The sequence below is a fragment of the Nicotiana tomentosiformis genome, chromosome 3 (assembly GCF_000390325.3).
Source record: "Nicotiana tomentosiformis chromosome 3, ASM39032v3, whole genome shotgun sequence".
Lineage (NCBI taxonomy): Eukaryota > Viridiplantae > Streptophyta > Magnoliopsida > Solanales > Solanaceae > Nicotiana > Nicotiana tomentosiformis.
Genome location: NC_090814.1, coordinates 100,740,799 through 100,755,220, shown reverse-complemented (window position 1 = coordinate 100,755,220; position 14,422 = coordinate 100,740,799). Strand labels below are relative to the sequence as shown.

The 14,422-nt window shown below is 39.2% G+C and overlaps 1 protein-coding gene, 1 long non-coding RNA gene and 1 other non-coding gene across 9 annotated transcripts; 1 reads left to right on the top strand and 2 right to left on the bottom strand.

The window, feature by feature from the left end:
* Positions 1-8,314: 8,314 nt before the first annotated feature.
* On the bottom strand, positions 8,315-9,631 carry LOC104087294 (high mobility group B protein 6). Of its 2 annotated transcripts, none has more exons than XM_009591711.4 (3): positions 9,112-9,631; positions 8,691-8,759; positions 8,315-8,519 (listed from the first exon to the last, which is right to left on the bottom strand). In XM_009591711.4, the coding sequence occupies exons 1-3, from the start codon at positions 9,556-9,558 to the stop codon at positions 8,415-8,417; spliced, it is 621 nt and encodes a 206-aa protein (XP_009590006.1). In that variant the 5' UTR covers positions 9,559-9,631; the 3' UTR covers positions 8,315-8,414. The 2 variants fall into 2 exon arrangements, with proteins under 2 accessions (XP_009590006.1, XP_009590005.1); XM_009591710.4 differs by having other exon boundaries at positions 8,691-8,762; positions 9,112-9,625.
* A 65-nt stretch (positions 9,632-9,696) lies between these two features.
* On the top strand, positions 9,697-9,770 carry TRNAI-AAU (transfer RNA isoleucine (anticodon AAU)). The gene has a single exon. It is a non-coding gene; the product is annotated as a tRNA-Ile (tRNA).
* Positions 9,771-10,957: 1,187 nt separating this feature from the next.
* LOC104087295 (uncharacterized) lies at positions 10,958-13,101 on the bottom strand. 6 transcript variants are annotated; one of them, XR_011415198.1, is made up of 5 exons: positions 12,726-13,101; positions 11,838-12,438; positions 11,649-11,734; positions 11,473-11,545; positions 10,958-11,282 (listed from the first exon to the last, which is right to left on the bottom strand). It is a non-coding gene; the product is annotated as an uncharacterized lncRNA (long non-coding RNA). The 6 variants fall into 6 exon arrangements; XR_684262.4 differs by having other exon boundaries at positions 11,649-11,921; positions 12,011-12,438; XR_011415199.1 differs by having other exon boundaries at positions 11,641-11,734; positions 12,011-12,438.
* Between the last annotated feature and the right edge of the window lie 1,321 nt (positions 13,102-14,422).

The window sequence follows — 14,422 nt, the reverse complement described above, 5'->3', positions numbered from 1 at the left end:
GTGTTCCAAGTCACCTTTTATTGAATCCCTTATCAAAAGAAAGATTTGACTCCTAATTTATGGTCTACGAAAATAGAAGACTGAGTAAGGAATTCTGTTGACTGAGGGGAAGGTGTAAGGCACCCCTCGAGTTCCGTGGTTCTAGCACGGTCGCTTTATTGACTAATGTAAGGCTTAAATCAATTTTTAGTTATTCTTGTATTTTATTGATTATGGCTTATTTATTACCGCTTAATTAATTATTATATTTTATTAATTGTGTTCACCAAGATGCGGTACGCACACAAGGTACTTCTTTGAAATTATATGTTAAACAATGTACGGAATGTACACATTGTCAAAACATAATTATTTTGAATTTAAAGGTATCAAGACGCGGGAATGCACACATGATCCTTTTATTACTTAAGCATATCAATCCAAGGTTCGGGTATGAACACATGAGCTAATATTTAAAGTGCATCTAAAGTTTTTCTCGCGTTTTATAGTATTTCAATTATTTATCTTTTTAGATCTGAGATATATATTTGTATACTATTACTTTTACCTATTACAATGAGTCTTAAATTAGTGCCTAGGCCGAATTAATATACTCCTTGTGAACTCTCTTCATTAAAATTGACATATAAATGCGAGCAACAATATGGCCAAAAATTTAGCCATGACATTTGTAAGCAATTAATGCAAAATTAAGACTAAAATTTGAAAATACAGTCATTTAACGATCACAATCATGAAACCAATTCTTGACTCCAAAATGGGAAGCAGCAAACTAATTCAATTCTTGAAACTATTTCAAACAAAAAATTATCCTAACACTATTTCAAATCATTAAGAACTCACTTAAATCACTAGTATAATATTCCATATACGAAGGACGTTAGCTTTTAAAAAAGAAATTCTCATATACTCTAGCCATATATATCAATAGAATAAGTCAACTTAACTTACTTAAACGCCAAAGGCAGTAAGTAATAAAAATAATTAACGTAACTCTAGTCACTTTCTTTTTACCTTTTTTTTTCTGAGACTAAATAACTGACCAAATTAACAAGTTACAGACGTGATTTAAGCTTACAAAGATTTTTTTTTTTTTTTTTACAGAAAACTTTACCAACAGGGTTGAAGGATTTTCGACAGAGACTCCGACATTCACTCTTTAAGTTGAAATGCCTTTTATTTTTTAACTGATGCTCCTACGAGTCTAAGCGAAAATATACCGCAACTCCAGCTTAAAACGCAGACAATACAGTAACGTGCTCGACATAACATTTATACCAACTTAACAATAGATAAGGCGAATATTAGCAGGAAAGCTTCATTCATCCAAAGCATATTTAGAGTAAAACAAGCAGAAAATAGAGTCTTTTATCTTCTCATGTAGCTTATAAACCTACTGTTAGAATGTTCATATCAACAAACAATTATGTAATAGGCTATCAACATGAATCACTTAAAGAAAGTTCTCATAAAAAAAACAGTAACAATATTAAGAGAAAAGGTAGTATATCCAAGACGAAAACGAACCTCTAAGGCAGCAAAAGAAACTTTTCCTTTTATTTATAAAAAATCGAAACTGGTACAAGGAAGCAACTTTCGAATCTTCAGAACCAAAAACCCTAACAAAACCTTGACTTCGAAACTCGCCGGAACTCGATGAACCTCGGACGTACTCAACTGGGTTTGGGCATTTTTTTTTGGCTGAGATTTGGACCGTTCTCGAGCTGCTTTTAATTGAGTTTGGAGGTTATTTCAAGGCTGAAATATTTTCGATGACGTTTAATGTCGATAATGAGAGAAAAGATAAAATCTTTGGCTGCTACTAGCTTAACTCTTTTTAGCGTTCTTTCTTTCTTTCAATTTTCATTGCTTGTTTCCTTCTTTTGTGAAGTATTTTCTTTCCTCTTTTCAACGTTACTTTCCTTCTGTTCCCCCCGATTTCGTTCCCTTTTTCTATTTTTTTCTGTCCCCTCCCCCCTCCCCCCCTCCTTTTCTAATCTAAATATATGCCTTATATAGAGAATGTGTAATAGTGTGTGTGTTGATGGAGAAGAAGAGTGGAAAGGTGGGGGGGCGTGTGTGTGTGTGTGACGGAAATGGGGATATGGGGTTGGGACGTGAGAGACGTGAGTAAGAGGGACATAAAAGGTGGGAAGTTAGGCTAAAAATGGGGATTTATGGGATTGGGATTGTTATCTAATTAAAAATCAGATTTTTGAATTCATTTTTTAGGAGATAAATTAAAATATTAAATAAAAAGATTAACTAATATTTCTTACAATATAAGAAAATTAAATATTTACATGTACTTTAAATGATACTAATAAAGATACTATAATTTACTTATTAAAATTCTAATTAAAGAAAACTAATTTTTTTTTTTAAATTTTCTTTTTCTCTTTACAAAAAGAAATAAAATTTGTACTATAAGTATGTGAATATCTTTGTATTTTTTTTTTATTTTAATAAAACCTATTAAGAGTAAGATAAAAGTTTAAAATATTAAGATTAGACCTAAAAAGAAATATTTACACTAAAATAGTATAGAATTTGGGTGCGGTCAAAAATTAGGTGTTCACACCTATGGAAATCATTCAGGCGCTGAATCATTGGTTCAAAAAATAATCATAGTCGGCTACTACTGGATCGATATAGAAAAGGACGCGAAGGAGTTCATATGAAAATGTGATGAATGTCAAAGACACGCTCCGATGATTCATCAGCCCGGGGAGCTGCTACATTCAGTTTTGTCACCATGGCCATTCATGAAGTGAGGAATGGATATCGTTGGCCCCCTTCCATGGGCACCTAGTAAGGCTCAATTTATATTGTTTATGACTGATTATTCTTCTAAATGGGTGGAAGCCCAGGCATACGAAAAGGTCAGGGAGAAAGAAGTCATCGATTTTATTTGGGACCACATCATATGCCAGTTTGGAATGTCGGCCGAGATCGTATGCGACAACGAGAAACAATTCACCGGCAATAAAGTAAGCATATTTCTCGAAGATCATAAGATCAATAGGATCATATCAACATCCTACCATCCTAGTGGGAACGGACAAGCAGAATCAACCAACAAAACCATACTCCAAAACCTCAAAAAGATGTTGACCAACACCAAAGGAAAATGGAAGGAAATTTTACCCGAAGTCCTATGGGCATACCGTATGACCTCGAAGTCCAGTACCAGGGCCACCCCGTTCTAACTGGTTTATGAAGTCGAAGCTTTAATACCGGTCAAAGTCGAAGAACCGAGTCTCAGGTTCTGATATGCAACCAAGGAATCAAATGACGAGGCAATGAATACTAGCCAAGATCTATTAGATAAAAGGCGTGAAGCGGCCCTTGTCCGGTTGGCCGTCCAAAAATAGCAGATCGAGAGATATTACAATCGAAGGGCCAACCGTCGACATTTCAATATCGGGGATTTGGTGCTGAGGAAGGTCACGCTAAATACCCGAAACTTGGATGAAGGGAAGTTGGGACCAAAGTGGGAAGGCCCTTATCAAATTATCGAGATCACCGGTAAAGGATCGTACAAACTCGGAACAATAAACGGTGAGCAACTACCGAATAGCTGGAACAAAGATCACTTGAAGCGATACTACTGCTTAAGTACAACCACATTCATTTCTTTTATTTTGAACTAACACTTGCAGGTAACAAACAAGGACCGATGCAATTTTTAGGCCTGAAAGCACACATTGCACTCTTTTTTCCTTGAACCGGTTTTGTCCCAAGTGGGTTTTACAGTAAGGGTTTTAACGAGGCAACAGTTAATCGTGCTAACTTAAAATCAAAAGCCGATTACAAACCAGTATTGAAGATCATGACAACAGTATTCGAGGCCTCTCTACAATCGGCCCTGAAAACTGAGGGGCATTACCCTCGGATAACGTCTTCACAAGGAAAGAAACTTTATGGCTGAATGGTCTCGGCTCGATCGATATGATTTATTGTAAGGACCAAATAGTCAAATGAACCGTGCCCACATAGACTGCTCGAGCCCTGGCACAAAATTTGTACACATATGTAACTATTATGCACAAGAATAAAAAGAAGTTTCTACCTTGCGGATAAATATTTTGTCCCTTAAGAATTTCTCTCTTTTGTCTTTCCTCTTAAGGAATTTCCTACATCTGATCCCCTAAAGGTATCGAGCCCAAGGGCTACCTTTATCCGGGTCCAAACGATCACTCCCAATCGGGGACTGCCGTCCAAAAATAAACTCGGACGGCTCGGACTGAGGGAGCCCGAGGGCACAAGATCTATTAGGCAACGCTCGAACCTTAAAGGCTACGGTCATCCCCATTCGGGGACTGTTATCTTAGGCAAGCCCGGATAACTAGAGGTGACAAGCCCACTGGGCAACACCCGAACTAAAAAGGCTACGACCATATTAAAATGGCTCGGAGACGTCTATGACCTGTAATAAAAAACAAGGCCTTGAAAATTTTCTAAATCGGTTCTAAAGGCTACCCCCAACAAACTATAATCTATAAAATTATAAGTACCTTAGGGAAAAGTTCTGGTCATACCGACCCCCCACGATGCCTTAGACAAAATAATGTCAAAGGCAAGGCCTGTTTGAACCCCCGAACACTACCTAACTAGTTCAAGCTAAGGCATTTCGATCATTGCAAACATAAAGAATAAAGAAAAAGGAAACAAAACTCGTAAATTATCGAAGGAAAAACAAGCTTTATATTATACATACAGTCTTTAGAAAGGCCAAATAGCCTTACCAAAAAGTACAAAAGTGCACAAGTGCGAAAAAAGCAAAAACATCTACAAAGTCGTCTAAATAGCCTAGTCTTCTTCGCCCCCGAATCCATCGGAACCCACTGAGCCTTCCTCTTCTTCCTCCTCGGGGTAAGCCAACTTCTTAGCCTCAGCCTCGAGCCCCTTAGCGATTTCGATCTCGGCCGATAGATCAAAACACCGTGCATGAATCTCCTCGAGGGCCTCTCTTCGTGACTGTCGCTTCTCATATTCAACAATGTCTTTCAAGCGATCCTGGGCCGCCTCGGCATCGGCCTTATATTGGGCCACCATCTCGTCGGCGTCAGCTTTAACCACCATGGCCGTTGACTTGGCCATTTCAAGTTCCTTGGCCATATTTTCTCGATCAGAGGCAACCAAACTTTGCCGAGACTGGAAATCTTTAACCTTTTTGGCCCGCACCTCGGCCTTTCCCTTTGCTGCTCGAAGCTAGACCTCAGCCGAAGTCAATTGCGCCCGAGCAGCCTCTCTTTGCGAAGCCAAATGATCCATCCTGCCCCTCCATTCGTCGGTCTCGGCCTTGACAACATCCATCTCAGCTCGCAGTTGATCAATTTTTTGTTGGACGTGCGGATTCCGGCCGTTAGTCATCGAGCCTAGCTCTTCGTCACTAACCTCAAATATTTTTACCTGCTCGACCAAGTCGGCATGCTCCTTTCGAGCCACCTCCAGCTTAGCTTGGAGGCTCTTAGTCTCCCCCTCACGCTGCTAGCCGAGAAGTTTGTAAGAATCTTTCTTCTCAGTAAGCCCTTGGACCTTGGCCTTAAGCTATTTTAGCTCATCCCGGTATCGGAGAAAAGTCTCGTGGTGAAGCACCGAGGCTTACAAGCACAAAGAGAAAATGTTAGAGTTATTTGTAAAATATCCTAAGTACAAATTGAAAATCGTTGAGGAATATCTAAAGTTACCTAGTTTAACGCCTGTTGTGCTTCGTTGAACAGACAGGGTGCATCCACCCCGTTCATCTTGGCCTGATCACCCTCGGTCACCAGACACCGAAGATAATTGGCCACCCCTACGGGGGCGGAGAGGACTCGGGCGTCCTCCAAAAAGGAGATAGTGATGGACCGCTTCCGGCCAGGATCCACACTCGGGGCAAGGAATCGATTGACTAGTTTGGGGCTCGAGGAAGGTCTGCTTGCTCCCGAAGATGGGCTCTTCCTTGGTATCTCTAAATCACCCAACCCGGTGATGCCCTCCGTGGTCGTAGAATCCACTGCATCAAAAAAGTCGCGGAATGGGTCGTTCGCTCCGAGGACCCCCTCGTTGGGACGTTCCTTCACCGTCTGAGCCTCGTTGTACATGGACTCAGTGAACAAAGGTGACTCGGTGATCTCTATCACACCAAGTGCTTCCTTCGGCGCATTGCCCACATCCCGAGAAGCTTCGGCATCGGCCCCCTCATCGACCTCCCTAACTTGATGAAGACCGGCATCGTCTCCCTCTGATTCGGAGGCCCCTTGACCTTCGAGTCGTGACGACACTCGGGCCACCAGATTGAAGGCTTCTACCTCTTTTTCTCCCTCGGATTCATCCCTCAGCTGATAAAGAGAACCCGAAGGTGGTGCTCGAGCGCTGGTACTTTCTTTGGATTTATGCACCAGCCTTCTCTTTAGTTTTTTCTTCTCCGAGCTCGGAGAACTCGGACCCTTTTTTCTTTTCTTCTCTTCACTCTGTCTCGGAGCAGGGGACTCGGTGGGAAAATCATCGCTACCAGATGGGGGCCTCATTTGGACATCCTTGGATAAACCTGGAAAAGGAAATAAAACAAGTGAGAATTTAATGATGCAAAAGGAAAACCAAATATTACTCATGAAAGTGATCTCACCATGCGAACGAGCCTCCCATCTGCCCTTTAAAAGCTCGCGCAACGAACGCTCGGAATAAGGCCTTTGTGATACGATGCCTTCGACCCACTCCTTGAGTCGAGGAACTGCATTCAGGACCCGAGCAACAACTGCACCACCACAGAACACCGATAAGAAGGAAAAAAGCGATAAATTATATTTTGGAAGAAAAATTATACTTACGTGACATGTTCCACTTCTCGGGGAATGGCATATGCTCAGCCGGGATCAAGTCTGAGGTACTCACTCGGACGAAACGGCCTAGCCAACCTCATGTCGTTTCTCGTCGTTTACTCTCCGAAAAATGGGGAGACTATCTGTATACAGTCGAAATCGAGCTCGCCTACGACATGGCAGGTTAGGTTCGGAACGTGACAACCAAAGACTGAAGATCGACCCCAAGCCCTACCGAGCTAGAACCCGAGGTATGAACGCCTGCCTTCGAGAACATTGAGTCCATAATCCCGGAGTCGACCTTAGCCCCGATTGAGCTCGAAAAAACATTGTTAACATAACCAACAGAAGACCGAAATATCCGTGACCGGTCGGATATTACGGCGGGAATCTCGGCGCGTATCAGTAAGGAACCGACAATCAGCTAATCAAAGGATTTTTACCTTTTATAGCATTGTACCTAAAGTAGGGACTCCCCTACTATATAAAGTGGGGTCTGATAATTCATTGAGGACACTGTAACACGCATCCCAAAGCAACATATTATTATTTTCTTTAAGTTCTTATTCTTCTTGATATCGATTGAAATATGTTCGGCTCGAGGGTGGCTAATCTTCCAAGGCTGAAACTGTTCAATTCGTGTGGTTTGCATATAGTTTATCATTATATATTTCAATTGCAATCTGATTTATCATTTTGTGTCAAGTTAATCTACGTATCCTTAAAACCACTTACAAATTCAATTGTTATCCGATTTTGAGGGAAAACAAAAATAATATATCAAAAACTTGGGTCCATTTTTGTAAGCTTTTGGACAGAATGAAACATAGTTTGTTCCAGATCTTATTCCTCCTTTCCTCTGTTTGAAGTTGAAATCAGAAGCATAAAGTTAAATTCATCATTTCCCTCTCATTTCCTTAGGTTCAACGTATCCATTAAATTCAAATTAAAGAGAAGGGAAACAAAGGAAATGCCAAATTGAATATTTCAAGGTGGCATTTCGAATAGAATTTGGTTAGTTTATTTTTTCATCCATTGGTGGACCTCTCTTATTCAATCAATCAGCTTCACAAGTATGCAAAAGAAGATGTAGTTTGAATTATTGAGAGCTTAAAAATCTGACATTCTCTCCTACTTTTGTAATCTGTTATCTATGACGAATTGACGATGACTACATTGGACTATGTTTCCCAAGACAGTTAAGGTAATAATATTAGTCTTTATTACCAAGAAAATCTCTACATGGACGTTTAAAATGCCAAACCCATTTTTTCTAGAAAATGTTGTTGTTACAACTATTGTAAGAATTCAAACTAAAGTTTTTGGGCCAGTCAAAAGAAAGGAAAAAAGGGCGGGGGTGGAATTATTCCACCATTATATTCTGGTATCAACTTTTATTGTTTTAGGATTGCTCTATTTAAATGAGCCCTACATAATACGACTTTAGATTAATGGGGACATCATTTTCGAATACCTCCACCAACCAACCAGTAAATTGATGATTGGAATTGTATGAAATGTAAATAGAAAACTATATTGATTTCTCATGAGGTAGGAAAAAAGGAAAATGAAGTTTGAAGAGTTTTCGAGACAACAGAAAACAATTGCTTAGTGAGTAGTGACTATAGCTATAATTTCATTCCCTATGGCACTGGGGTCGTTCTCCGATGAGCTTTCTGTCCTGATGTCATCTTCTTCGTCATAATTCAGCTCCTATAAGTTTTTTTTTTTTAAAAATAAAAAATAAAAATCAATGTCAACGAAAGAAACAGAACATGCCTTGTAAACTTGACTCAATGCGCTAAAAATAATTAGATTTCCATCAATTAAATAAATCAATTGTGATTGTAGAAGAGGATGCTAGTAAAATAATGTTCTACTTGCCTTAGGCTGATATCCATTCATTTTCTTTTCTTCTTCCTTCTCCCTGAGAGTTCGAATCGGAGAAATTTTCTGCTGCAATACCACCACCACAGTCAATTTGTCAATCAATCAATCAGTTTCCTCTAAATCTCAAATTGTCCGTTATTTAAATTCTGTATGTCTAATGTACCATACTCATGTTCATTTTAAAACATGCCAGCAGTTCTTTACATTATACACATCCTTACACAGCTACCTTGTTCAACCCACAAACAACAAAATTAAACAAGAACAACTTCAATGGGAAATTTCCTTACTCACTTCTTATTACCATCAAATTTTTAGATTTGTTTTTTATTTTGATTGCAAACACAGATTTGAAATTTTGTACTTTCCATTTTTGGTCAAACTAAAAGCAATCAGAAAAAATAAATAGAGTTACCATGCAGGATAATCTGAGCTCTTTCAATCGGAAAAGGCGATCGACTTCAAGCTCAAGCTCTTTCTGCAGCTCTCCTCTGTTGAACAACTCTTTCATCTGCAAATCCAGCATCAGATTCCTTTCTTTCAACATCTTCTCCGTCTTCTCTCTATCGATTCTCAGCCTCTCAAGCTTCTCACGAATGGCGCTCAGCTCCTCAGCTAATGATGAATCGAATGGTACTTCCGCTTGAATGCAGAGTACTGCATTTTCCCTTTTTGGATGGAGATTCTCTTTGTTTGAGTTTTGGGTTAGTGAGATTCCTATCAATTGTAGAGTTTTGGGCTTGGGATGATTATTGGGAATTGCCGGAGTATTAGTATTCTTGGGCTGAAGGGGTTTCCGGCCACTTTTTGGGCGGTGGATCTGATTGTCGGGGAAAGGTGATGGTGGAGCTGTGGATGCCATTTTTCTAATTTGGTTTTTTTCGAATTTGAAATGGTACAGGCGGACAACGACTACTTATAAAAACTTGTGTACAGACTTTGAACGTGGCTCCAGATCTTGTTTGTATTAATTGATGTTATGATTGATTTGACATAACAAGGCCCATTAGCTCAGTTGGTTAGAGCGTCGTGCTAATAACGCGAAGGTCGCAGGTTCGAGACCTGCATGGGCCACACTTCTGCCAACTTGCACTTAACTGGTTATATTTTTGTATGCACTGAGAACGTACAATGCTTAGTTGCCTACAAATAGTATTTCATTATTGCAAATACTCAAACAATGATTTGGCCATCAGATTTTGTAGACTATTGAAGTCATATGTGAATAAAGAGGAGAGGATAGTGTCGTAAACCTTGCATTCCAGCATCTCCTTGTTGCGCCGAAGGATGTCTTCCACCCATTTCCCAATAGCAAGGTGTGTATTGAACCTCGCCAAAGCCAGAATGAGGACAACTCCAAGCTGGAAGACCTTCATCAGAAGGTTTGGGGCTAACACAATTGTATGATCATGAGTCGATGATTTCAACAGAAGAACCTCTACCAGTGTTGGTAGCCTTGCTAGAGAAATTTTCGAGGATATCGAATTCCTCCTTCGTTGACTATTCCGTAAGGTGAAGCGAAGAGTCAGGAGACTGCCTTATTAGCGGAAAAGCACCAATCACTGGGAAATTGACTTTCAATTGAAGAACTTTGGTGTGCGGATTTTTTTTATCCCCCGCAATCTCAAGGTATGGATATGGAATTTCATGATCCTTGAAGTGCACCATGGTTGCTTGTGTAGACATGCAAAATTTATTGAATTTAAATTCAATAAAACCTTTGGACTATACTTTAAATATATGTTAGTCCAAATAAATATTATGGGCCAATATGATTAGGTTAATTATATTAGTCCAATATATATGGATTAAATAAATAAATCCAAATTTATTGGGCTAGCCAATTTAATTGGGTTAAGAGTGATGAGCCTACTTCATTAGGCCCAAGAGGTCCAGTTTGGTGCCACGTGTCAAATGACGTGGCACGTCCAGTCAAACAGAAGAGCCAATGGGATCACGCCACATGTCAAAATGACAAGGCATTCCAAATCAAATTGGAGGGCCAATGAAATTGTACCACATGTGCAAGTGACATGTTCTGGCCAATCAAATGCGGCCTTGTCACGCTTCAATCTGATTGGTCGAAAAGAATTTGTTCTCATCACAACTCTTCTATTCCACAACTATAAATAGGGGTCTTCATAACCAAGAAAAAACACCAGAAGTTATAACAAGAAGCAAGAAAGAGCTCGTGGATCAAACGCTGCAAATTCCTCCACAAGTTTCAAGCAATCAAGTTCAAGTTTAAGAAACCAAGTTCAAGAACGAAGAACAAATCAAGTTCAAGCTCAAGTTCAAGAACGAAGAACAAATCAAGGTTCAAGGAGTACGAGTTCAAATCAAAGTTCGTGCTAGTTGAATTCTAGATCATCATTCGTGACAACAAATATAGATTCAAGATCAAGCTCAAAGGCCCTTGAATTTACATTGGAAAAGTAGAATCAGATGATTCATAGAGATTGTACACTCATATTATTTGAAATAAAATACTACGATTGTTGCAATATGTTTTCGGTCTCGATTATTTTCTTGACGCAATTTATTGTCTACAGTTTGATATCAAAATCAAGTTGTAACTCTCCAGAACTGCAAACAAAAAGAAAAGAAAGAATGGAAGAGTTAGAAGAAATAAAACTACGCTGCCAAAAGAGACAATGCACGAGCAAAGTATTAAAAAAAATGTCTGTCAAGGCACTTAAAGCTGTCAAGGCAAATCATCCAAAATTCAGGACCATGTTCGAAGTATTATCTGTGCAAATCTAAAAAGCATCTGAACCTGATTTTTATGGATATTATAGTTCCAGAAGTCCTCTTTCCAACGGCGCAAGCGGATTGAGGTTTCAACGTGTCTGCAAAGAAATATGAATTTTTAAGTCAGGGCGTGCAGAGCTGTAAAAAGCAGAACTCCAGAAATCTAGTACTGAGTTCAAACAAGTATCTGTACAAATATACTTAGAATCTGGATCTGATTTTTGTATATATTGTAGTCCCAGAAGTTCCCTTTCCAACGGTGTAAGCGGATTGTGGTTTCAACGTGTCTGCAAAGAAATATGATTTTTTTAGTCGGGGCGTGCAGAGCTGTAAAAAACAGAACGCCAGAAATCTAGTACTGAGTTCAAACAAGTATCTGTACAAATATACTTAGAATCTGGATCTGAATTTTGTATATATATAGTCCCAGAAGTTTCTTTCCAACGGTGTAAGAGGATTATGGTTTGGATGTGTCTGCAGAAAGATATGATTTTTTTAGTCAGCGCGCGCAAAGCTGTAAAAAATAGAGCACCCAAAATCCAGAGCTGAGTTCAGAAGATTACCTGTGTAAATTCACGGGGAATTTGAACCTGATTCTGGTGTAGATTGTAGTCTCGGAAAGTCTACTTCATGACACCAAAGACGGATTGCAATTTCAATATATGTGCAAAAAGATATGTTTTTTCTTGTGAAGACGCGCAAAGTTGAAGGATCAGTAACTGAATTCGAAGTTAAGTTTTGAAATTTGCCTAAAACATGGCAGCTACTTTTATATATGATGTAGCACCTGCAGCATAGTCCTGTTTCAAGAATTTGAGGTCGTACCTGGTCCTAGCACTTGGAAAAGAAATTTATCCTCACCAGAATGAAGCAAGGCGTTGCTGCGACGAATGATGTTACGCCTCCGACACTGCTATTAAAGGTGGCAAGTCTCGCGAGAATTGTGAAGTAGATAACTTAACATCAGTAGATGCCTAAGGTCTTGAACCAGCTGCATAAGTGATCAAGGCTATCAGTGTCTGCTCGATGAAGGCAATGTTCAGTTTATTAGCTAACGACATGAAAACTAATGACGCATATTGTGCAAGAACGGAGTCCAAATAACAAACATCTGGCGTGCAACATATTAACTATATAAGTTGGGCGTCTAATTGGTATTAGAACTACTTGCTACGGGGATATAGGAACTCCATCAAAGGTTTTAAGTAGCATTTAGCAAAGGAACAAAACTGAGCAATGATAATAAAGAATGCCAAACAATTTCGCAAAGAGAATCACCTGTCAACTGCTACCATGCAAAGAGGGCTGAATATGTATCTTAACAAGTTTGGATACATATTTATGCATCGTAATCTACCCTTTTATAGGCGTAGGAAAGCAGCAGGTAAACTCAAAAGAGGCGGGAATCGAAGGATAGGGATAACTCCATCGGAATCAAATTGAGGATCTCAACGGAAAAGATTTTGAGTAATCAAAAAGTTGAGGTCCATCTGATAAGTATGTGTTTTGTTTCATGATTAATGTCACGCCCCGACCTCGGGAGCGCCACCCGCGCTTAATCGAGATATCCCGGAAGTCTGTTAGATGCCTTCTACCCAATCTTGCCCATTAACAATATAAGAACTAGTACATGTGATAGATGTTACACCCTGTGCGTCCCAAGATGACGTAATGAATATGAGACTAGTTAATCATGATTTAAATGATTTTAAAGTCATAATATGGCTATATATGATGTTTGGATAGAAAATATGAAGTTTGGGAAAAATCGGATTAAAGTTGCGGAAAAATCGATTAAGGATTTGCCTTGTAACATATCTTTTTGAGAAATAAATTTCGTGTGCTATATGAGGTCTTTTTGGGACATATTACATATCAAATTGAAGGTCTTGGAATTTAGTTTCCAACGCTCTTAACCGAACATTCATACGACACCCGGATAAAAAGTTATAGGCGTTGGAAGAAGGACCAATGCTAGGGTGCCAAGTAGCATCTTTTGACTTTTCAAACAAAATGGATATTTATATCCTTATCTCGTTTCTTTCTTCAATTTTCCAGAACACACAACCAAATAAGACCCTACTCTTAAGCCCTCTGCAAGAGCTTCAAACAAGATTATCATCCCGGGCACAGAATCAAGCAATGATAACATTAAAACGATCCCTACGACGTAAGTATATCTAAATCGCCTCTCTTTTTCTGAGTAGTTTGAGTTTTGGAAGGTACTTCATAGTTAGAAAAATGCGTACTTTCTGTATTTAAGTATTTAAATATCAAGGAAGGTTGATAAATTCATTTCCTAATAGTTAGAACTCACGGGACGGTGATCGGAAGCCGTGAGTTCGAGTCATTCACTTGTAGCAGATTGTTTTGTGGATTTTTTTGTGTTGCTGTTGGGCTACGCGTTTTACTATTGTTTTGTGGAGTTTTGGAGGAGTAAGATTGTGGAGAAACACCACATAAATGCATGAAGTACCGCGTTATATACGCATTTCCTATGAAGTACCCTAGGTGTTTATTAATGTATTTCTTATGCATTTCATTTATTTATACATGTACATTGACCCATGACCAGATGGCGTTATATATGCGTATATTATATGTATATGGAATATGGTAAAAGGTTACCGCGTTATATACGCACCACCACCTGATCAGCTGGTATACGTTGATGATTTCGGCTACAGTGGCTGAGATGATATGATGGGATGCCCTCAGGGGCTTGATGATGTTATGTACGCATATACTAATGCATGGTATGACATTTATACGCACATGCATGACATTATAAATATTTTCATGATTCATAAAGTTATTCAGACTTACAGGTTGAGTTCCTTACTCCATGTTTCTTTCATGCCTTACATACTCGGTACTTTATTTGTACCGACGTCCCTTTTGCATGGGGACGCTGTGCTTCATGCCCGCATGTCCCGATAGACAGGTTGAGAGTTTTCCTAGTAGGATATCAGCTC